Genomic DNA, 22,880 nt, shown 5'->3' on the forward strand with positions numbered 1-22,880 from the left:
TCAAACTATGAGAATTTTATGAAGTGATGAAGTGGTCTGAAATGACCACCAATCTAACTTTCAGTCACCTGATGAGAACTTTGTGAACTCTTTGTATGAACATTTGAACAACATTTGAATAAAAAATAGAAATAATTATCCCAGAAAGTCCCAGAAATATGACTTGAATAGAAGTTAGTTAGTTATTAACAATTAATTGATACATTTTTAAAATACTTTGAGCACTGATGCAGTCAGCATAGGCCTCCTACATTGTTTGCAGGTAGGCCTACATTTCATTCCGTTTTCGATGGCAAACGCAAAACAGCGCCAAAACAACCACCGGTGGACAAAAAGAGTATTACATGTGTACTGTTCTGACTCGCCATAGAGAACGAATGGGGGAAATTGCGGAGGTTTTAGTTTGACGATGATGTACTCCCGTGATATATACTACGGACATGTTTTGGGGGGCCACCCAAAATGAGGTGGCGGGCCGTAGTTTGGGGACTACTGCTCTAACCTAAGGCCGTGCACCTAAGATTTGTAACACTAGCTCAAGCTTGTGGGTTCCCCAACGCACAGATAAGCTTTATAGATGAGACAGAGAAATGTATTTTAGTTGACTGGGACTAATCACATTTAGAATTTCTGAAGAGAATTGGGTCATTAGTGTCAGCCCTTTGTAACAAAATCAGATGATATGATTGAAAACACTCAAGCTACAGACAGAGGTCTTCAAACAGCATGACCAGAGTGCTGTCAATCATAGAAAAAGGGCAAAACCCATTCAGTGTTTCAGTAAGGGCCAATGAGACTAGTTACCCGTAGAAGTGTGTGTGTGTGTGTGTGTGTGTCACCAAGTGCTCCAATATCAAGGTTGCATAACACCAGTGACACCAGCTACACTGTAAAAAATCAAACTTGGGAAATAGTGGCCACAACTTGAAAAACTAATTAAGAAAGAACATTCTTACAAGTGACCGTTGTCTTAACTTGCAATCGTGTGTTATATGACTGTTTTTTATTAACATTAGGAGAACTTGAGTGGTAAAGTTTGGAGAAATTCAAAATGTAAGTTAATCGCAGGGCAAAGTTCAGCCAACTTTTTGGGAACAAGACCACGCATGCGCAGTCGGATTCCACCGCTAATGGAGAGGAGAGGCGTGCGAGGCACAACGACTTTGGTAAGTTCACACACAGACAACAGGGTTCGTGTTCAAATGTAAGGCCCCCCTTAGTTCTGCCGACTAATACGTCTGTAATATCGTTTAGTATCTCTGTATGTAGACTAAGGCTGATATTATACGTAAGACCGTTGTGTTTAAAAATAAACAAAATGTTTTGGCGCGCTTAGCTAACCGCTAGCGAACATTAGCTAGCTAACGTTACCTCAAGTCTAGGGGCAGGTGATTTTTTTTTTTTCTTCTGCTTGCTACTTAAGACTTTTCCTGAACTGCGTTTACGTCCCAAACATCATTTTTTGGAGCACTATGCACATCTTATTAGATGTTTTGGTCCCTTGGTTGAGTTATGGACAATGCGTTTTGAGGCAAAACACAGTTTTTTCAAAACGGTTGTCCATGATACCAAGAATTTCAAGAACATTCTAGTCACCTTGGCAACCAAACACCAGTTAATGGTTGCATATCATCTTGATTCACATCTACTAAGCCACCGTATCCATGTTGAGAAAGTGAACGTTGTTCAGGCTGCATCTTTAGATGCATCGTGGAAAAGGGCTTTAGAGAGAAGGTTTTCCCACCTTGAGTCTGTGTCTTTGTCATCCGATGTTCAAGTGGATGGAATTAGATACAGAGAGGGCATGATCATTTCTGCAGGTCAGTGTGGTGGCCTACCAGAATTCCACAGAATACATAGAATTCTCGTTGCAGAAGACTTGGGGTTCCTTTGCATAAAGCTCCCGTCTTGGTATATAGATCGTATGAGTTGGATGAGACAAGTTATGCTGAGACTGACATCTTGACATTTGATGACTTAAATGACTTTTATCCTTTGATAGCCTACTCTGTCAGGGGAAAGCTTCTAGTGTCACCGAAGAAATTTCTGTTGCACTGAGGTGGTCTGTGATCACTGATATGATTTAATGCATTTGTGATTCATGAGCACTGCAATTCCAATACCTTTGTCAGAGACTAATGCTTTATCTTGCTTTCATGTTAAGTCATTCAAATAATCGCTACAATTCTTTTTGTTCTGCAGAAATTTAGAAAATGTTGCTGCGTGTCATAATATCGCCGAACAACATAAAAAAAATAAGTATGCCAGATCTCCCCAGCTCATTACAAAGCTTAAAAGAAATTCTACAAGATCAACTGCAGCTGAACAAAGGATTCATTCTCCAATTTGCGGACCCAGAGTTTGGAAATGAACTCTGCAACTTAACAGCTATTTCAGAGCTACCACCTGAGAAAGCTACCCTGAAGGTGATTTATGAGGCAAGCCCTGACCCTGATGGATCAGATGTTCCTGACCCTGATGGATCAGATGTGTCACTGTCGTCACTGGATACAGCATCACCTCCAAGTTCATGTAGCTCTCCTGGTACATCTAGACGGGTTTCTGCATGGCCAACTCCTTTTCCGATACCAACCTTTGCCTATGATGTCGAATTGCGCCTCCAAAAAGGAAATGATGCCTACAAAGAGAAGGGCATCCTGTTAGAAGCCACTAGAGACATGAAAAGTGACATTCTAGATAAAATTGCGCAAGCTGTGTTTGAGATTACTGCATATCCAGAACCAAAAGAAAGAGAGTCTATAGCAATAGCTCTTGTCAATAAACATCCCTGCCTTCGTGAACCAGGAAGCGGAAATGGGTGGAATGGATGGAATATCAGTATTGCATTCAAAATTGGAAACTACCGTCAGAAGCTGCGCAATGCAGGCTGCGAAGAAGTGAAGGTGAATGAAAGGCGGGGAAACCATGGAAGACCTTTCAAAAAAGCAAGAAGAGCCGAGGTCAATTTCCTTCCTAACCACCCCGCTGGACAAAGTGAAGACTCCTTGGAAAAGGATCGAGATTCAATAACCATTGAGATGGAAAAAAGGAATCCTAACATGACTTTTGTCAGTGGAGCTATGGATCGCACATTCTCCTTGCGAAGGAAAGAAATAGTTGAACAGGAACCCCATGTTGTATTGGTGAAAAACAGATGGCCAGCTCTCTTCCTGGAGTATCAGGTTGGTGTACTTCTCAAGTCATTCTAACTCTTACTCTGTCTGCTTTTTTCTTCCAAAACCTTTTCTTCAGCTTGCTTCTTTGGTGACACACTCTCTGATTTCCGTCTCTCATAATTTCACTAATGTATTCTTGTGTTTATTTGCTTTCTAATAGCTTTTATAAACCTTTAAGCACTTTTCTTCTATAGGTGAACTGTGAATTTCACAGATTAACGATGATTAACCTCAAGAGAACATTCCTGGAAGCTGTTGACACACACACCCCAAGACTCCTGCAGATGTTTAGAAACAGAAGAGCACATTTGGGTGAAGAGATGCAGACACTCCTTGACTCATTGGATAAGCAGGTGATAAGAAAGACATGTAGATGTAGTAGATACTGTAAATCTACTGCTGTGGTCTAAATGGTGTTTTATGGTATTTTTGATTGCCTAAGTTGCTTGTTGAGAAGTAATAGAATGACCACAACAGAAATCAATATTTGTTTTGTGGAAATGAAAGTTCTTAAGGATTTTTTTTTTTGTAATGTTTGCTTTTTTCAGACATCGGACATTTCCATGCACAGAAAGACCGTGGCACTCCGAGGGCTTCCATTGTTCCTGAAAGACTACGGAGCAGAGAAGATTCTAACAACATGCTTGGTAAGTATAAAGGAGAACTTTAACTTTTAACCCCATTATCGTTTTCCTGAGGGGTCACCCCATGCTTAGGGAAGCAAAAAACCCAGAAGTAGTATATTATCATGAACTATCTGTCAAAAATAAGCCCCGCCCCCTGAAATGTCATAAATCACGTCATAACCACGCCTCCTTTTTATGCAAATTAGCCATGTGGTTGTCACCACGTGTTTGTTATTGTTATTGTTTTGTGAGTCATGTGACAGTCATGTGACTGGTGTCAAACCCCTGGGCAGCCATATTGGATGTAAAGTCATGTGTCTGTTGTCAAACAATGCCACGCCCCCCTTGACATCCATATTGGATGTAGTGTCATGTGACAGTCATGTGACTGATGTCATACCCCTGGGCGTCCATATTGGCCGCCAAACCCACATGTGTGTTTTGTGGATAATGGGGGATCAGATAAACTTTGTAAGAGTTGTATATGTTTAGTGGTAAATGGGGATAGATATAAAGTGTGCTGCTAGCCCAGAGGAAAGAAAATGTTAAAATGAGAGCTCCTCTCTTTCTCATTTGTTTCTCCTAGACAATAATGAGATCACAGTGATATAAAAATGAGATTATTGCTTTTGTCTCCCGCTTCTCAGGTTTGTCTCTGGAGCAAAAGAGTTAAGTTATCTCAGTGTAGACTCCCTTTAATATACAAATGAGATCTCATCAATTTTTTAAATAATGCTCAGTGTTGTCTAATTTATACATCTCATATTTTACTCAGGCTGATCCACCAGAGAGCTCTCTCTGTAAACTCATGCAATTCTCATTTCAGATCATTTTGGTAAATCTCAGATTAGGCTCCATCAGTTCTGTAAAAGAGATCTCTTCACAAGCTTGAACCGTTCTCATTCTAGTCATCTCAGTTTAGTCCTTTTTTGATTTACAAAAGAGATCTCAGCAAAGGCTTATACAATACTCAGACTTGCTCAATTTATATATCTCATATTTTACTCAGGCTTATCCATCAGAGAGCTCTCTAAGTGAACTAATGTAATGCTCATCCAGAACTATTTGTTTTATAAATTAGTCTGATCTGTAAGAGCGCTAGCTGTTGTACAACAATTCTCAAATGATTTTCATTGGCTTATTTGTTTTAATTGCACATATTTTCAAGTTCACATTTGCAAACAGTAGGCCTAACCATGTGATGTGACCACCACACATGACGATGCTCTGACAGACCTCTGAAGTTCGCCTACAAAAAAGCTACCATCTATGCCCATACAAGGAGATCACCTGTTAAATTCTCGCGCAGGCCAGGGAGACGACGAAATCGGAGAGGCAGACGTTTTCCTGAACGCACTTTTGTCTTCAACCTTCGAGTAGATATTATAATCAATGGTACGTGAAGGCGGCACAATTTGATTTTTGCTACCCCAGAGCTAACTTGCGACTTGTTAGCAAGTTAGAGAAATCAAGTTAGACTCCAGAGGTCTATGATGGTCGGACGTGACAAACTCGCGTGCAGAAGACTCCTACCAGAAAATGCAGTCTAGATTTGGCGCCCAGTGTAACCAATTGAAACGGTGTGTGGGTATGAAGGATTGTGCAGAACTTGCCACCACGAAAACTCAGAGAAGGTACATTAACATTTTGGTAATTTGCTAACGTTCTTGCATATTTTTAGACTCAATATATCATTGAACAACCTGACGAAGCAGCACAGAAAGTTAGCAGGCTAGTTAATGTTAGCTACTTGTAAGTTACATCACTGGCTGTGCCGCTTATATATAAAGCTAACGTTAGACAATTTAACGTTGCTAGCTTACTTTGCCTTATACAGCTTTAGTCTGTATGTTTTGAATGGTGTTAAGCCATGCTGTAGCCAAAATGCACGGAATTTTAAAATGTCTTTGGGATGTCAGTCAAGATGACGAAGCTAACGTTATTGCCACTGGTTTAAACTGGTTCCAGCTCAATTCCACTGAAAAGAGGCCGGCAGCTCTGGAAGACTACGCTAGACCATCAGATCAAATTGCTGAACAAACAGCGTACCAAAATGGTAAGTATATTTTTCCCCACAATATGTTCTCACTTTTGTTTAACCTGCTATAAATTACAGCATATTGTAACAGGAGTGAAAGGGCATTCTTGTAACCCAGGTAAACTAGGAAGTAGCGTTGCTGTGGTCGAGGGATCGTGAAATAGGCAAGTCAGCATCTGCAGTCATGAATAACTTACCAGTCAACATTTCTTTTGCAATTAATAGAATCTGTAGCATGCAAATCAAACCAGCTATTAGCCTAATATAAAACCATGATATATCTAGGTATGGTGAAGGGTATGTGATGTGGGGTTATCTATCTATCTTTTAATGACAAAGGCCAAGGGAACTTTATCAGGATGCATAGTATCCTGAGTCCATTCAATAACTGGCCTTTAAAAATAAAAATCTGCCTGCCTCTATGGGATTTTAACATAGGGGGTTCCTTACTTATGCCCCCTGTATTTTAAGGAATAACATTTATTAATTTACGATACCTGGTTCATTCACAAAGAATATTGGTGTGTTTAAAGGTTGGATTTTTTCCTAATTTTTTAATTGAGGCATTAAGATCAATTTCCAACAGATTATTTATTGTATTCCTCTGGTTGTCTTAACTTATGCACAGTTGATGGTTTTATAAAGACACCCCTACACCAATAAATAGTTCTTGTAGACTGTCACACAATGGAACATTGGCCACAGCTTGTAACAACTTCATTTTTTACCATTCTTTGCGTAGGGATGTGTACACAAGGATGTGTAACCTTGTGTAACTTTGTGTAACTTGGGAATTACAACAGAAAGGAACACGTTTCAGCTAATCAAAATCAATGACTGCAAGTGTCAGTTTCAGAGCTATTATTACCACACTGATAGATTGATTTTGCTTTTTATTTGCAGCCTACGTTATGCACTGTGGAACGCTCTGCGGATGGACAGCTGTGGAATCCGCAAAGGTCAAGAAGGCTTTTGTTACGAGGGCTGGAGGTTCCAAAACATCCATGAAGCTGGGGTAATTTTCTCTTATTTTAAATTATTTCCAATTGTGGTGAGCATTATTGGTGGGCTTTTTATAAAGGGTAGGCCTCTATTGCACTAAAATTATTCAACCTTTATACAGTTAACATCAAACTGTGTAGCTACGAAAGCTACAAAATCACATTGTCATAGAAATGATAGAGGCGAAATTTCCACTAGGTTTTATGAAGATATTTTACAGATGGGCTGAACATACATCAAAAGTAAAAAAATGACATGGCCAAAATGATTAACTCACCAACAATATTTGTTGTATGGTGTATACCAGGGATCACCAAATGGTGGACCGCGATCCGAGTCCGGACCGTGACGTGATCCTATCCGGACCCAGACCATAATAGCCTAATTTAGATTTTCACGTAAGATTTCAAAGCTGCGCTAAATGTTTCGTTGGTTAGGATAACAGCATTTACTTCAGGAGCTTCAGGAACCATCATTTCGCTTGCTGCTACTCAGCCAGTGAAATCTGTGAATTCTGATAAAGTCGAGTCAGTGAGTAAAGTAGTCTACTATGGGGAAGAGACTGATAGCCTGAAACGAGCGAGGAGAGGAGACGGGACGAGAAACAATCAGATGGATATCTAAGTTAACGATAAGTAAGTTATTTTCAAATCATCGATTGCTCAAAGAGGAGGAAGCTAGACAGCGAGAACAGAGCTTTATATAACGATACGGGGGCAATACCACGCAAAACTGTCACGTCCGTAACGCCAACTAGGCTAAATATGGATGTGACAGTTTTGCACAGAATTGCCCTCGACCTCTTCTATTCTGAGACAGGCGATTTTTAAAAGCGCCAATTTGAAGCACCTCTACTAGACAAAGCATATTGAGCAAGCATAGGGTAGGCTAGGCCCATTCAACAGTGAACTGAGACCACAGAATATTTTACGATTTAAGAAGGCAATATGATTGATCCACCACAATCTAGTTAAGCCGACATGCATTCACTGCCCAACAACGTGATGTTCCTGGGTTTCCAGGATTTCGGGTCAACATAAAAAAAAACTAAAAAAAATAAATTAAACTTGCTGATTAATGGGTTCAAGGAACCAGCCTTGTCTCAGCTCAAATTTTATTTTAAGCTCACGTTAAGATCTTTAAAATAGCCAAGGCTACTCAGTTTTTCTCCCCAATCACTCTTATCTTGCCTTATTTCTCCTCATTTCGAATGTTGCCTTTTAGGCTACTTATTTTATTTCACATTAAACATTAGGCCTAGGCCTACAATCTTCTTGAATTTCCCCTTGGGGATCAATAAAGTATCTATCTATCTATCTATCTATCTATCTACAACTAGGCTCCATCCATCCATCCTAATATTATATATACACAGTGGCGATTCTAGACATTTTTAACAAGGGTGGCACTAGTGAGGCACTGATTCAAGGGTGGCATGAGGCAAAACATCCAGATAAACAGAAACAGGCTCAAGATGTGAAATTAGCACAAATACATTAGGGAAACCAGATGCAAACACCATACTCATAAATTGAAGGACAAAAAAACACAAATACCTTACTCTCACATAAAATGTCTTTGTACTTGAATAAAATTTAATACAAACATATTAAAGTTAATTATCTAAGTTGTCTGTCACTGGGCTATGCTGTTCTAAAAAAAATTCCATCATGGGGACATTAAAATATAATCAATTTTATTATATTACTGTAAATGAAGATATACAAAATATACTCATCCAAGACATTTCCCCCACTCTATGGCCATCTATTTTTGTAGCTGTTACAATAATTTGACCTGCTTTTTTGTCTATTTGTTTATTTTCTCAAGAAACTTGAGGTTGGTATGAAGGAGTGTATTGTGTATGTGAGCAATTTCATCTTCCTGAATCTCAATATTATGATCACAACAAGTCTGGGCAAATTATTAATTAAATTTTCACGTGGGGTAACTTGTTGCAGGGCAACCATAACCGGTTCCATGTCTTCCGATTAGATGATTAATCATCAGTTTCTTGAGAAACTTGAGGTTGGTATGAAGGAGTGTATTGTGGATGTGTGCAAACATTGTGACTCTCTAACAAAATAGAGCACTGTGATTGGATGACGTCCACGGCGTCAGCCAATAGAAATCCCTATGGTTTGATACTAGAATTGGCTGTGCCACATTTTCTTTTTCCTATGAACAGCACACAGTGATTTCCAACAAGAGCTATGGATCAATTCGTCCTTTAAGTGATTTGTAAACAAGGAGTGCTTTAGGGTCAATCCGGTAAATCAAAGACAATGACTCAATATTACATCTAAATTAGCCCAAAACATTTAGCTCTGATCACTCAAGAGACACTGACAATTGTCAAGAACAAAAACAAAATACAGAAAATACAGTATACACCAGGGGTATTCAATTAATCTTCAGCGAGGTCGTTACAGAAAATTTCCTCAAGCAAAGGTCCGGAGCATCATAATGTTTAGGCTATGTATATGTATGTATGTATAATATATATACAGGGGCGGAGCCAGAGGGGTGGCTCCGGGTGGCACAGGCCACCCTTGAGATTCGATTGGCCACCCCAGGTGCCACCCCAAATCCTAGTCTACGATTGGCCATTAACATGGTGTAAGGCGGGACCTTTCTTGATGCACTGGCAGCAGTGTGAAGTGTCAGACGTCAGAAATGTAAGTGGCAAACACACTTGCCTTTATTGGCCTGCGGCACAATTGAACTGCGGAACGAAAGGTTTCCCCGATCAGGAAATACTCCTTAATACGCAACTTTGTTTGGGCTTAACAGAGGTAGCCTAAATATCGTGCCTATGACGATGACAGCTTTAAAAAAAAAAAACATTTATTTCACTTGTCTCGCTGGATTGAAGGCAGAATGTGGGCTGTTGCGCAAATAGATGAATGAGGGTCGGGAGATTCCGTTAACAAAAACCTAAAGTTTTGCTAACATTTTCTCCATTATTATCGTAAAATATGTCTCCATGCAGGGCAGGGCTGGTTCTAACCTAGGCTAGGCTACTATATTTGGGTGGGCTGGTAGAAATTTTGGGTGGGCAACATAGCAAAGCTGTCAAATTGGATCAAAACTAACATAAACACAAAACAAACACAAAACAATCAGTACTACCTAGCTTGAGTTGCTGCAGCCAACAGCCAGGGATAGGCAGTATGTCTGATACATGTATGTAAAATACAAAATAGTATGTGGTCATTTTTATTTTATTTAGTTGGAAAAAAATGGCATCATATTTTGTATCAAAATACTTTATAGGTTTGTAGTTTAAAAATAGTGCCAAATTATTTTGGTAAAACCAATAACCTACTTTTGGTGATGTGATTATAAAAGTGCAAAACAATGAATGCAGCACTGGTGCTGACTTGTAATTTGCCCAGAGATGTTGTGATCAGAATATTAAGATTCAGGTAGATAAGTTTCTTGAGAACTTTAGTCATCCAATTCAAACACATGGAACCGGTTATGTGGTTGTCCTGCAAGAAGTTGTACCATGTGCAACGTGCACAATGTTTGCACACATCCACAATACACTCCTTCATACCAACCTCAAGTTTCTCAAGAAACTGATGATTAATCATCTAATCGGAAGACATGGAACCGGTTATGGTTGCCCTGCAACAAGTTACCCCACGTGAAAATTTAATTAATAATTTGCCCAGACTTGTTGTGATCATAATATTGAGATTCAGGAAGATGAAATTGCTCACATACACAATACACTCCTTCATACCAACCTCAAGTTTCTTGAGAAAATAAACAAATAGACAAAAAAGCAGGTCAAATTATTGTAACAGCTACAAAAATAGATGGCCATAGAGTGGGGGAAATGTCTTGGATGAGTATATTTTGTATATCTTCATTTACAGTAATATAATAAAATTGATTATATTTTAATGTCCCCATGATGGAATTTTTTTTAGAACAGCATAGCCCAGTGACAGACAACTTAGATAATTAACTTTAATATGTTTGTATTAAATTTTATTCAAGTACAAAGACATTTTATGTGAGAGTAAGGTATTTGTGTTTTTTTGTCCTTCAATTTATGAGTATGGTGTTTGCATCTGGTTTCCCTAATGTATTTGTGCTAATTTCACATCTTGAGCCTGTTTCTGTTTATCTGGATGTTTTGCCTCATGCCACCCTTGAATCAGTGCCTCACTAGTGCCACCCTTGTTAAAAATGTCTAGAATCGCCACTGTGTATATATAATATTAGGATGGATGGATGGAGCCTAGTTGTAGATAGATAGATAGATAGATAGATAGATACTTTATTGATCCCCAAGGGGAAATTCAAGAAGATTGTAGGCCTAGGCCTAATGTTTAATGTGAAATAAAATAAGTAGCCTAAAAGGCAACATTCGAAATGAGGAGAAATAAGGCAAGATAAGAGTGATTGGGGAGAAAAACTGAGTAGCCTTGGCTATTTTAAAGATCTTAACGTGAGCTTAAAATAAAATTTGAGCTGAGACAAGGCTGGTTCCTTGAACCCATTAATCAGCAAGTTTAATTTATTTTTTTTAGTTTTTTTTTATGTTGACCCGAAATCCTGGAAACCCAGGAACATCACGTTGTTGGGCAGTGAATGCATGTCGGCTTAACTAGATTGTGGTGGATCAATCATATTGCCTTCTTAAATCGTAAAATATTCTGTGGTCTCAGTTCACTGTTGAATGGGCCTAGCCTACCCTATGCTTGCTCAATATGCTTTGTCTAGTAGAGGTGCTTCAAATTGGCGCTTTTAAAAATCGCCTGTCTCAGAATAGAAGAGGTCGAGGGCAATTCTGTGCAAAACTGTCACATCCATATTTAGCCTAGTTGGCGTTACGGACGTGACAGTTTTGCGTGGTATTGCCCCCGTATCGTTATATAAAGCTCTGTTCTCGCTGTCTAGCTTCCTCCTCTTTGAGCAATCGATGATTTGAAAATAACTTACTTATCGTTAACTTAGATATCCATCTGATTGTTTCTCGTCCCGTCTCCTCTCCTCGCTCGTTTCAGGCTATCAGTCTCTTCCCCATAGTAGACTACTTTACTCACTGACTCGACTTTATCAGAATTCACAGATTTCACTGGCTGAGTAGCAGCAAGCGAAATGATGGTTCCTGAAGCTCCTGAAGTAAATGCTGTTATCCTAACCAACGAAACATTTAGCGCAGCTTTGAAATCTTACGTGAAAATCTAAATTAGGCTATTATGGTCTGGGTCCGGATAGGATCACGTCACGGTCCGGACTCGGATCGCGGTCCACCATTTGGTGATCCCTGGTATACACCATACAACAAATATTGTTGGTGAGTTAATCATTTTGGCCATGTCATTTTTTTACTTTTGATGTATGTTCAGCCCATCTGTAAAATATCTTCATAAAACCTAGTGGAAATTTCGCCTCTATCATTTCTATGACAATGTGATTTTGTAGCTTTCGTAGCTACACAGTTTGATGTTAACTGTATAAAGGTTGAATAATTTTAGTGCAATAGAGGCCTACCCTTTATAAAAAGCCCACCAATAATGCTCACCACAATTGGAAATAATTTAAAATAAGAGAAAATTACCCCAGCTTCATGGATGTTTTGGAACCTCCAGCCCTCGTAACAAAAGCCTTCTTGACCTTTGCGGATTCCACAGCTGTCCATCCGCAGAGCGTTCCACAGTGCATAACGTAGGCTGCAAATAAAAAGCAAAATCAATCTATCAGTGTGGTAATAATAGCTCTGAAACTGACACTTGCAGTCATTGATTTTGATTAGCTGAAACGTGTTCCTTTCTGTTGTAATTCCCAAGTTACACAAAGTTACACAAGGTTACACATCCTTGTGTACACATCCCTACGCAAAGAATGGTAAAAAATGAAGTTGTTACAAGCTGTGGCCAATGTTCCATTGTGTGACAGTCTACAAGAACTATTTATTGGTGTAGGGGTGTCTTTATAAAACCATCAACTGTGCATAAGTTAAGACAACCAGAGGAATACAATAAATAATCTGTTGGAAATTGATCTTAATGCCTCAATTAAAAAATTAGGAAAAAATCCAACCTTTAAACACACCAATATTCTTTGTGAATGAACCAGGTATCGTAAATTAATAAATGTTATTCCTTAAAATACAGGGGGCATAAGTAAGGAACCCCCTATGTTAAAATCCCATAGAGGCAGGCAGATTTTTATTTTTAAAGGCCAGTTATTGAATGGACTCAGGATACTATGCATCCTGATAAAGTTCCCTTGGCCTTTGTCATTAAAAGATAGATAGATAACCCCACATCACATACCCTTCACCATACCTAGATATATCATGGTTTTATATTAGGCTAATAGCTGGTTTGATTTGCATGCTACAGATTCTATTAATTGCAAAAGAAATGTTGACTGGTAAGTTATTCATGACTGCAGATGCTGACTTGCCTATTTCACGATCCCTCGACCACAGCAACGCTACTTCCTAGTTTACCTGGGTTACAAGAATGCCCTTTCACTCCTGTTACAATATGCTGTAATTTATAGCAGGTTAAACAAAAGTGAGAACATATTGTGGGGAAAAATATACTTACCATTTTGGTACGCTGTTTGTTCAGCAATTTGATCTGATGGTCTAGCGTAGTCTTCCAGAGCTGCCGGCCTCTTTTCAGTGGAATTGAGCTGGAACCAGTTTAAACCAGTGGCAATAACGTTAGCTTCGTCATCTTGACTGACATCCCAAAGACATTTTAAAATTCCGTGCATTTTGGCTACAGCATGGCTTAACACCATTCAAAACATACAGACTAAAGCTGTATAAGGCAAAGTAAGCTAGCAACGTTAAATTGTCTAACGTTAGCTTTATATATAAGCGGCACAGCCAGTGATGTAACTTACAAGTAGCTAACATTAACTAGCCTGCTAACTTTCTGTGCTGCTTCGTCAGGTTGTTCAATGATATATTGAGTCTAAAAATATGCAAGAACGTTAGCAAATTACCAAAATGTTAATGTACCTTCTCTGAGTTTTCGTGGTGGCAAGTTCTGCACAATCCTTCATACCCACACACCGTTTCAATTGGTTACACTGGGCGCCAAATCTAGACTGCATTTTCTGGTAGGAGTCTTCTGCACGCGAGTTTGTCACGTCCGACCATCATAGACCTCTGGAGTCTAACTTGATTTCTCTAACTTGCTAACAAGTCGCAAGTTAGCTCTGGGGTAGCAAAAATCAAATTGTGCCGCCTTCACGTACCATTGATTATAATATCTACTCGAAGGTTGAAGACAAAAGTGCGTTCAGGAAAACGTCTGCCTCTCCGATTTCGTCGTCTCCCTGGCCTGCGCGAGAATTTAACAGGTGATCTCCTTGTATGGGCATAGATGGTAGCTTTTTTGTAGGCGAACTTCAGAGGTCTGTCAGAGCATCGTCATGTGTGGTGGTCACATCACATGGTTAGGCCTACTGTTTGCAAATGTGAACTTGAAAATATGTGCAATTAAAACAAATAAGCCAATGAAAATCATTTGAGAATTGTTGTACAACAGCTAGCGCTCTTACAGATCAGACTAATTTATAAAACAAATAGTTCTGGATGAGCATTACATTAGTTCACTTAGAGAGCTCTCTGATGGATAAGCCTGAGTAAAATATGAGATATATAAATTGAGCAAGTCTGAGTATTGTATAAGCCTTTGCTGAGATCTCTTTTGTAAATCAAAAAAGGACTAAACTGAGATGACTAGAATGAGAACGGTTCAAGCTTGTGAAGAGATCTCTTTTACAGAACTGATGGAGCCTAATCTGAGATTTACCAAAATGATCTGAAATGAGAATTGCATGAGTTTACAGAGAGAGCTCTCTGGTGGATCAGCCTGAGTAAAATATGAGATGTATAAATTAGACAACACTGAGCATTATTTAAAAAATTGATGAGATCTCATTTGTATATTAAAGGGAGTCTACACTGAGATAACTTAACTCTTTTGCTCCAGAGACAAACCTGAGAAGCGGGAGACAAAAGCAATAATCTCATTTTTATATCACTGTGATCTCATTATTGTCTAGGAGAAACAAATGAGAAAGAGAGGAGCTCTCATTTTAACATTTTCTTTCCTCTGGGCTAGCAGCACACTTTATATCTATCCCCATTTACCACTAAACATATACAACTCTTACAAAGTTTATCTGATCCCCCATTATCCACAAAACACACATGTGGGTTTGGCGGCCAATATGGACGCCCAGGGGTATGACATCAGTCACATGACTGTCACATGACACTACATCCAATATGGATGTCAAGGGGGGCGTGGCATTGTTTGACAACAGACACATGACTTTACATCCAATATGGCTGCCCAGGGGTTTGACACCAGTCACATGACTGTCACATGACTCACAAAACAATAACAATAACAAACAACACGTGGTGACAACCACATGGCTAATTTGCATAAAAAGGAGGCATGGTTATGACATTTCAGGGGGCGGGGCTTATTTTTGACAGATAGTTCATGATAATATACTACTCCCAGACAAAAATGAATTCGACCTAGCCATAGATCTGCACTGGCTGCCAGCGCTTTGGAATAGCTATAACGCCATCCTATGGGGGCAACCCTTATCTGCTTTTGGATCCTCTAAATACACTCGGAAAACCATTCCAAGACCTATGTAACATGAGTTGGTTCCTTACGAGACACCACCATGCTCGTTTAACTCAAATAACGTGGCGAAACAATATAAACTTTGTGTTTTTGCATGGAGTCACTCACCGCAGATTTCCCCATTGACATATCCAGCTATCGGCTAGTAAAGGCTTTCTGCATATGTCAATGGGAAAATCTGCGGTGAGTGACTCCATGCAAAAACACAAAGTTTATATTGTTTCGCCACGTTATTTGAGTTAAACGAGCATGGTGGTGTCTCGTAAGGAACCAACTCCTGTTACATTGGTGGAATGGTTTTCTGAGTGTGTTTAGAGGCTCCAAAAGCAGATAAGGGTTGCCCCCATAGGATGGCGTTATAGCTATTCCGAAGCGCTGGCAGCCAGTGCAGATCTCTAGCTAGGTCGAATGAATTTTTGTCTGTTTTTTTTGCTTCCTTAAGCATGGAGTGACCCTCAGGAAAACGATAATGGGGTTAAAAATGTACAAAGTTTTAAAGGGACACAACATCATTAGCTACACATTAATTTCTGCTCATATGTAAGAACTCATTTTTGCTTGTTTTGGTGCTCAACAGAACACTGATCCAGAAGCAGACTACACAAAAGGTGTGAAGATGGCCATCATGACTGTGATTGAAGATGATGTAGGGGCCTCCGCTTCCCCACCACACATTGAAGATTATGCCATCATACTAGAGGAGATTGTGGTAATGCACAACATCTGTGATTTGCCAAATGCATTTGCACTTTTTTTTGGCCTCTTGTACGCTCTCAATTTTCAGTACCCTAAAGAGTTGAAATACACATGTGAGGTGATTCAGAAAGTTTTCCTTGGACTTGGTGATGTTTGCTCAGCTAGAGTTCAGTCTTTCAAAAATAAACTCTTGCAGTAAACAACATGCTTACACACTGTTTAATGGCAATGTTTTGCAATACCTGTTTGACAGCCACAAGTAACATTTGCTTTGAGTGGGAATCCTAAGTTTATTGTATGGATGTTAAACCAGCAGAACATGTGCCGTACTTTGAGTATTTTATTTTTCAAGTAGTTTGTCTGAATGACTTGTGATTTACATTTCAAAGAAACTTTTGAGAGTTTGAATGTTTATTTTTTCTGTGCAATCAATAACTTTTGCTAACTTCAGATACAAACCAGCAGAAGAACCTTTAAATGCTTTTTGTGGTACATTTGACTGTTCCCTATTGTTCAGATGGTCTGTCTGAATTACCTTTTTTCATATTTGTCTTTGGCTACATTATGTTGCTACATAATATTTGAAATATGTTGTAACTTCTATTACAAACCAGCAGAGGAACCTTTCAGTGCTATTTGTGGTACTTTTGACCGTTCTGTATAAATGGTCTGTCTGAATGACCTTTTCTTTTTTTGATAGTTCATTGTTGACTACGTGCATAACTTACAAAAGATGCAAATAACTCATGTTTTCACTTTCACACTGAAAACGTTCAATAAAACCCAGATTATTTGCACAAAAACAATGATTTTGTTGTGTTGGTGTGCAAGCTGACATGCAAATAACTTGAGTGTTATTTAAAAGTAAGATGCATTCAGCAAATACGAAACGTTGAGAATAAAAGTGTATTCCCTCAGATGAGCTCTAAATACAACACATTTTTTTAAGCCATACAAACCTCCATTTGCAATGCCTACAAACATGCATTATGACATTACACTAAATTAGAATATTAAGTTCAGGGAACTTATAAATCCATTGTTGTAGCTGTGTTTTATGTGTTTGATCAACTTGTGGTTTAGTTTAATGTAAACTCAACAATCTGAGTTTTGAAACAAAAGTTCAGTTTACTCAAAAATATCTATGCATAATGTTGACTTTTTTTGAAAAGTTACTGCCACTGCAGATTTTTTACAGTGTAGTAGGAGGGAGAATTGAGGAGAATGAGTACACAAAGGCATAAAGAACAAGTTTGAGACCAGCCACTACACATAATAGGAAAATAGACACAGAAAAGAAGGAACATAGTAAGCATTAATTGTGCATCTATCTTAATTATCAGGGTCTTACACTCTCTGGCAACAAGGGTAATTATGTCATTTTTTATCTGAACAAAAGACTAAATATGTCTCTATATGTCTACATATTAGAGGAGTGGACCCTGTCCTATTTGTGAGAGAGACCAGGTGCAGCAGTCACCATGGGCTTTGCCGTTTGTGTGTGTGTGCTATCCGCAGTGATGCTGATGATGGGTAAGGCCTCCTGAAGCTGGTTCAGGCACATTCCTCCACTTACACTGGATCTAACATTAGATTTCATTTACAGTATTTGTGTTCTTTCTATTGATGCTAATATGCTATGTTCTTTTTTAACAGGTGAATTGTCAGTGGCACAAGGTAGGCAATGATTTCAGATTAATGTAAATGAATGCATTTAAGCCACAGTTTCAGCTCTAGCTATGATAAAAATAATATGACTTTTATGATAAAAATGAATATAGCAGAGGAGATGTTTTAATATGTTTGTGCCAACTGTCGGAGTGTGCATTATTATATATGTGGCAAGAGCGGTATTTTAGATAGCCTGACTACGCCACTCTGGGAATTTCACCCAGAGAAGTATTGATTCAATTGTAACAAGATTAAGTAATGGCACACAAGTTCGTCTACTCAGAATGCAAGAGACGTGGTTCCATCCATAAAAGTATATTTATTAACAAATAGTTACTACAAAACGACTAACAGATAGAAGGATACCAGGGCTGAGGCTTACTGGGGGAGGCAGATCACCATAGGCCGGGGGGAATCCCAGGAAGCCAACCACTTACACGTGCACACACACACACACACACTACACACTGCAAGAAAGATCCACTGCAACGAGCACACGTGAACACAGGACACAGGTATGGGACACCACCACCTCAGGGGTACTTCTACCCTCCCCTTGGGCTCTCAGCTCCTGGAAACAAAATAATAAATGGTAAACACAAACACACACATAACAGTGGTAGGGTACCACAATCTCAGGTGATCTGCAGCAACAGAGGTGGCCTCCTACCAGTGCCAAAATCATAAACCAACAGCAAACACCACAAGACACAAATAACAAACAATGAACATACACATTAACACATGGTTACGGTCATACACATTAATACACGATTACATTCATTCACGATCACGCCAGACCAACACTAAAAGCAGGTGTCTGCGCCCGCCACTGCCGCTAGCTTCGGTGCCACAGCACGCGAACGGTGAAGCAGGAAACAATATCTTGACAACGGATAATACACGGACCAAAACTCAGCAAAGCAGCAGTGAGCACCATGCACGTCCAGATGACTTAGGCCCACAACACCTACAATACACGACAAAAATAAGATTAAAACCGGACAAACATGAGAAACAAGTTAAATACCTCAATAGGCTACATACCGGTGTAGCAGCGACTCATCACTTGAGGCAGGGTGTATGTTCCTGAGGGTGCACCGTGGTGGAACAAGCCATGCACCAAGACATAGGGATGTGACACTCGAAGCTGCACTCTAAAAAATGTTGGGTTAAAAATGACCCAAATATAACCCAGCCGCTGGTTAACTATTGGACCAACACCACATTGAGTTATCCTAACCCAATGGTCTGGGTACATTATTAAACCCAGCAGATTGGGTATGATTCTAACCCAAAACACTGGGTTATATCAACACAACGTTAGTTAAATTGGCACAATAGACTGGGTAAAGGTAACCAATGTGCTGGGTTATAACTATATAAATGTTGAGTAAAATTCACACAGTATATTGGGTATAGATTCAACCCAAACCACTGGGTTATATCAACAGAACTGCTAGTTAAAATAACCAGTTGTCGGGTTTTCTAAACCAAGTATTTGGGTTGCATTGAGAGAAAATGGGCAACAAATAGCCATGCAATGAAATAAAACAGTTCGACATAATTATTTATTTGACAGTTTACTTTATTTTTGAATGGATAGTGTGGTGATTTTATCTAGACATAATAACTTGTGTGTGTGCATACTGGTTTATTAGAAGCATGCTGGTTTATTAGAAAACATTCCATCTTATATAAGGATATTGTTTATGCAACTGTTATGCAACATTTACTGGAAGTCATGAGACTGAGCGGTCAGAGACTAAGAGTGAAACTGAGGAGGAATGGCAGTGAAAGTAAAACCAAACAGGGCTGAGAAGAAGTGGGGGGGTTTACAAGAAAAGGAGGCAGAACCAAAAGTGAAAGTACACATAGAACCAAAACACATACTCTGCCTGGCAACAGATTACACATAGGACCTGGTCACATGTGTTCTGCCTAGTAACACACATTTTTTAATGTTTAGATGAGAAGGGTTTTCCACCAATATCTCAAGTCCCAAAACGTTCTGATTGGCTAAAAAGGGCCTGGTGACGTTCCTAAGGATAGGAACGCCTCCCAGGCCCCTGAGAGCATAAAAGAAAGCGCTCAGACACACTCAGATCAGATCTCATCGGGGTAGCAGCTGCCACTCATCACTCTATTGCCTGACGGTCCAGTCCTGACGCTGTTTGGATTGTATTATCACTGCAATACGGTGAATAAAGGATCAACAGTCTTCAGCTTCTTTCGTCTTGGTGTTCTCCTTCGGGTCTTTGACATCAGAGTGCTAGTTGGATTGGAGGTTCGGGAAAGTGGATAGTTTTTCCACGACAATAGCCTACTCTAAAAGCAGCATCAGCATGTGATAAGTTACTTCCATGAAGACAGCTAGATTCCACGGTCCATTTGGGAGTCAGCCCTGTCAATCAAAGAAAGAAAAAGAGTAAATTAATCACTGCTATTGACAGAACTTTAGATCAAGACTTTCACAAACCATGATCAGTGAATGATGTTGACAAACATTAAAAATTCGGAGACAAAATATTAGCGCAACACACTCGGAAACCATGACCACCTCATGGAGTTGTTTAACAGCAGACTGACAAACATACGTTCAGTAATATTAACGTTAGTGGCAGTGATAGTTCTACCGTTAGCTAGCTCATGTTAACACATTCAGTTAGTTAAATTCAAGTTGTCTGTAACGTTAATGTTACCACCAAAAACCACCCAGTAAGTTACATGGCTATAATATGAAGCTACCCTGAATGAATTAATATGTTGTTTGGCATGATGATTACCGTACGTAAAGAGACTACTTCGACTGTATACATTAGCTGACACACATGCTGCACTAACACGAAGCATTTGTTAGAGCTAGAAGCTAGCATACCAACCATCTGCTAACGTTAACCTAGCCAGCTGTTGGTATGCTAATTTTAGTTCTTTGTAAAAGTTTGTTTTGTTTCTGTTCAGCAGATCATACCCAGTCAACACAGAACTATGTTTTAAAGAGTCTGTCTTTGTGTAGATTTAACATTAACATGAGCAGTAATTGTAAGACTGTAAATTAATGTTAGCTAATGTTAGCTGGCTTGAATGTCACAATTCTTAACCTGCTTAGGCTGAACGAAATTAGAATATCCATTCATATCACGAACTGGGTGTAGGCTACTTTTAAAATCCGTCTGAATAATAATAATAAAAAAGTTAAAAGCAGATACATACCTTCCAAAATCGCCTGATTTCCACTGCATGTTGAAAGCTGCTGGACTGCATGGACGGTTGAAAGAATAACGATTTCCCCCGAACTCTCAAATAACTATGCAGCTGTGTTAAAGTTACCCTGGTGCTGAGTAGTGTGCTCACGTCAGGTGGGGGAGAGGAGGGGCGCTGTCCTAAACTATCAACCCAACAAGCTGGGTTACAGAAAATAACCCAACATGAGTAAAAACAACCCCACACAATGACCCAACAGTTTCAACTCAGCGTTTGGGTTGAGAAAATAACCCAGCATTTTTTAGAGTGTGACGTTTCGAACCAGTGTCGAGCTTCCGAAACGCAAGTGTTTCGAACAGTGTTTCGAAGTGTGGTTCAAAACGCCCATGTCAGGTGACCATGGCTTAGTGAGGCTTCGTGGTGTTTCAATTTGGTTTGGACAGGTCATAGACTGTATACAGTCTATGGGACAGGTGGCACACTTGCAGCGCGAGCCAATTACCCGAGTAGCCTAAACACCTGTTTGATCTAAATTACAAAGTCCCAGAATGCTTAAAAGTCATTCAAACACATCCTATCTTTGTGGGTTTTTTGTGAGGAGAGAGATTTTGAGAGATATAGCGACATAGAGACATATAAAGATATAGCGATTTATAGTGCACTTGTGATTGATAGGTTAGTGATATAGATTAATTGACAGGCTAGACAGACAGTGAGCGATAGTTTAGATAGATATAGTCTAGTGACGTTAATATTTAGATAGTAGCAGAAGTAAAAAAAATATATGACTGATGCCTTTATTTCAAGAACAGCTGACCCTTTGAAATACTGGCAGGAGAGGAGAGTGGTTTATCCAAACCCAGCATCATCTAACTGTGATGGCAAACAAATATTTGTGCATGCCAGCAACAAGTGTGCCTTGTGAAAGAATTTTTTACAAGGCTGGGGAGGTTTATTCAAAAAGAAGAAACAGATTAAATGCCAAGACGGCAGAACAACTGTTATAATAAAAATGTATGTTGACATACAAAAAATGTGTTGTTTATTTTTCCCATGTTGTACCTGATTAGTCTAACCTGCTTCACATGTATCCTTTATTTCCCTACAACATGTTCCAAAAAAAAAACCCTGGGCCATAAGCATAGCCTACATTTTAAAACCATTGTAGCATTTTCCTCTCCAGCATATTCCAAAGGATAATGTACTATGAAACTGAAATAACAAAACATCTAACTGGCAGATATAAAAATGTTCTAGTTACTGAACGCATATACTAGTCTGAAATTTCTAATTTTTCTAAATTGCTTCGAACGTTTCGTTGTTTCACAAAGCCTCGTTCTGCCCCTACCAAGACAGCATGGAGGCCAGTGAGGCAAACATGGATGGTGCTATAAAACCAGGATTGCAGATATTAACCTCCCGAAACAAGTAACAACGGTAGCGCAAGAGGGAGAAAAACACAGAGATCTCATACCGGCGGCCGGCAGGAAGGCGTGCGTTGGGAAGTGACAGAGGCAGGTTTCCAGGTGTCCACCTGAGGAGCATCTCGCTGCAGCCTGCGGGAAGGCGGGGCTTGACATCAAGCCCAGCCCACATCCAAGTCAGCCATGTTTTTTTGTATTACGTCACACAGTTTAAAATTGCTGGCGGCGAGAGGGAGGCAGTCAGCAGAGAGAGCCAGAACTCGCAACGAGACTGAGCGAGCTGCTAGTGCTACATTCTACAAACCAGCAACTTACTGCAAAACACGTAACTAGCCAGCAAAGTTAACCACCCAGATGGCAAGAGGCTGGCGGCGGCCCAGTTTCGCTGT

General features: G+C 39.5%; 2 protein-coding genes across 3 annotated transcripts in view; both read left to right on the forward strand.

Annotated features, from left to right (window-relative positions):
• Nucleotides 1-22,880, forward strand: part of LOC121704799 (alpha-tectorin-like) — a 52,202-nt gene that overhangs the window by 5,045 nt on the left and 24,277 nt on the right. Inside the window, exons 2-3 of the mRNA XM_042085292.1 lie at nt 17,617-17,725; nt 17,849-17,869. Coding sequence (XP_041941226.1) covers nt 17,674-17,725; nt 17,849-17,869 — 73 coding nt within the window. The 5' untranslated portion in view covers nt 17,617-17,673. The remainder of the gene's footprint in view (nt 1-17,616; nt 17,726-17,848; nt 17,870-22,880) is intronic.
• On the forward strand, nt 1,123-16,950 carry LOC121704807. 2 transcript variants are annotated; one of them, XM_042085310.1, is made up of 5 exons: nt 1,123-1,166; nt 2,203-3,182; nt 3,371-3,529; nt 3,725-3,823; nt 16,074-16,950. In XM_042085310.1, exons 2-5 carry the CDS (start codon nt 2,214-2,216, stop codon nt 16,389-16,391), a joined length of 1,545 nt encoding a protein of 514 aa, XP_041941244.1. In that variant the 5' UTR covers nt 1,123-1,166; nt 2,203-2,213; the 3' UTR covers nt 16,392-16,950. The 2 variants fall into 2 exon arrangements, with proteins under 2 accessions (XP_041941244.1, XP_041941243.1); XM_042085309.1 differs by lacking the exon at nt 1,123-1,166 and having other exon boundaries at nt 2,129-3,182.

Source organism: Alosa sapidissima, chromosome 3 (genome assembly GCF_018492685.1).
Source record: "Alosa sapidissima isolate fAloSap1 chromosome 3, fAloSap1.pri, whole genome shotgun sequence".
Classification (NCBI taxonomy): Eukaryota; Metazoa; Chordata; class Actinopteri; order Clupeiformes; family Clupeidae; genus Alosa; species Alosa sapidissima.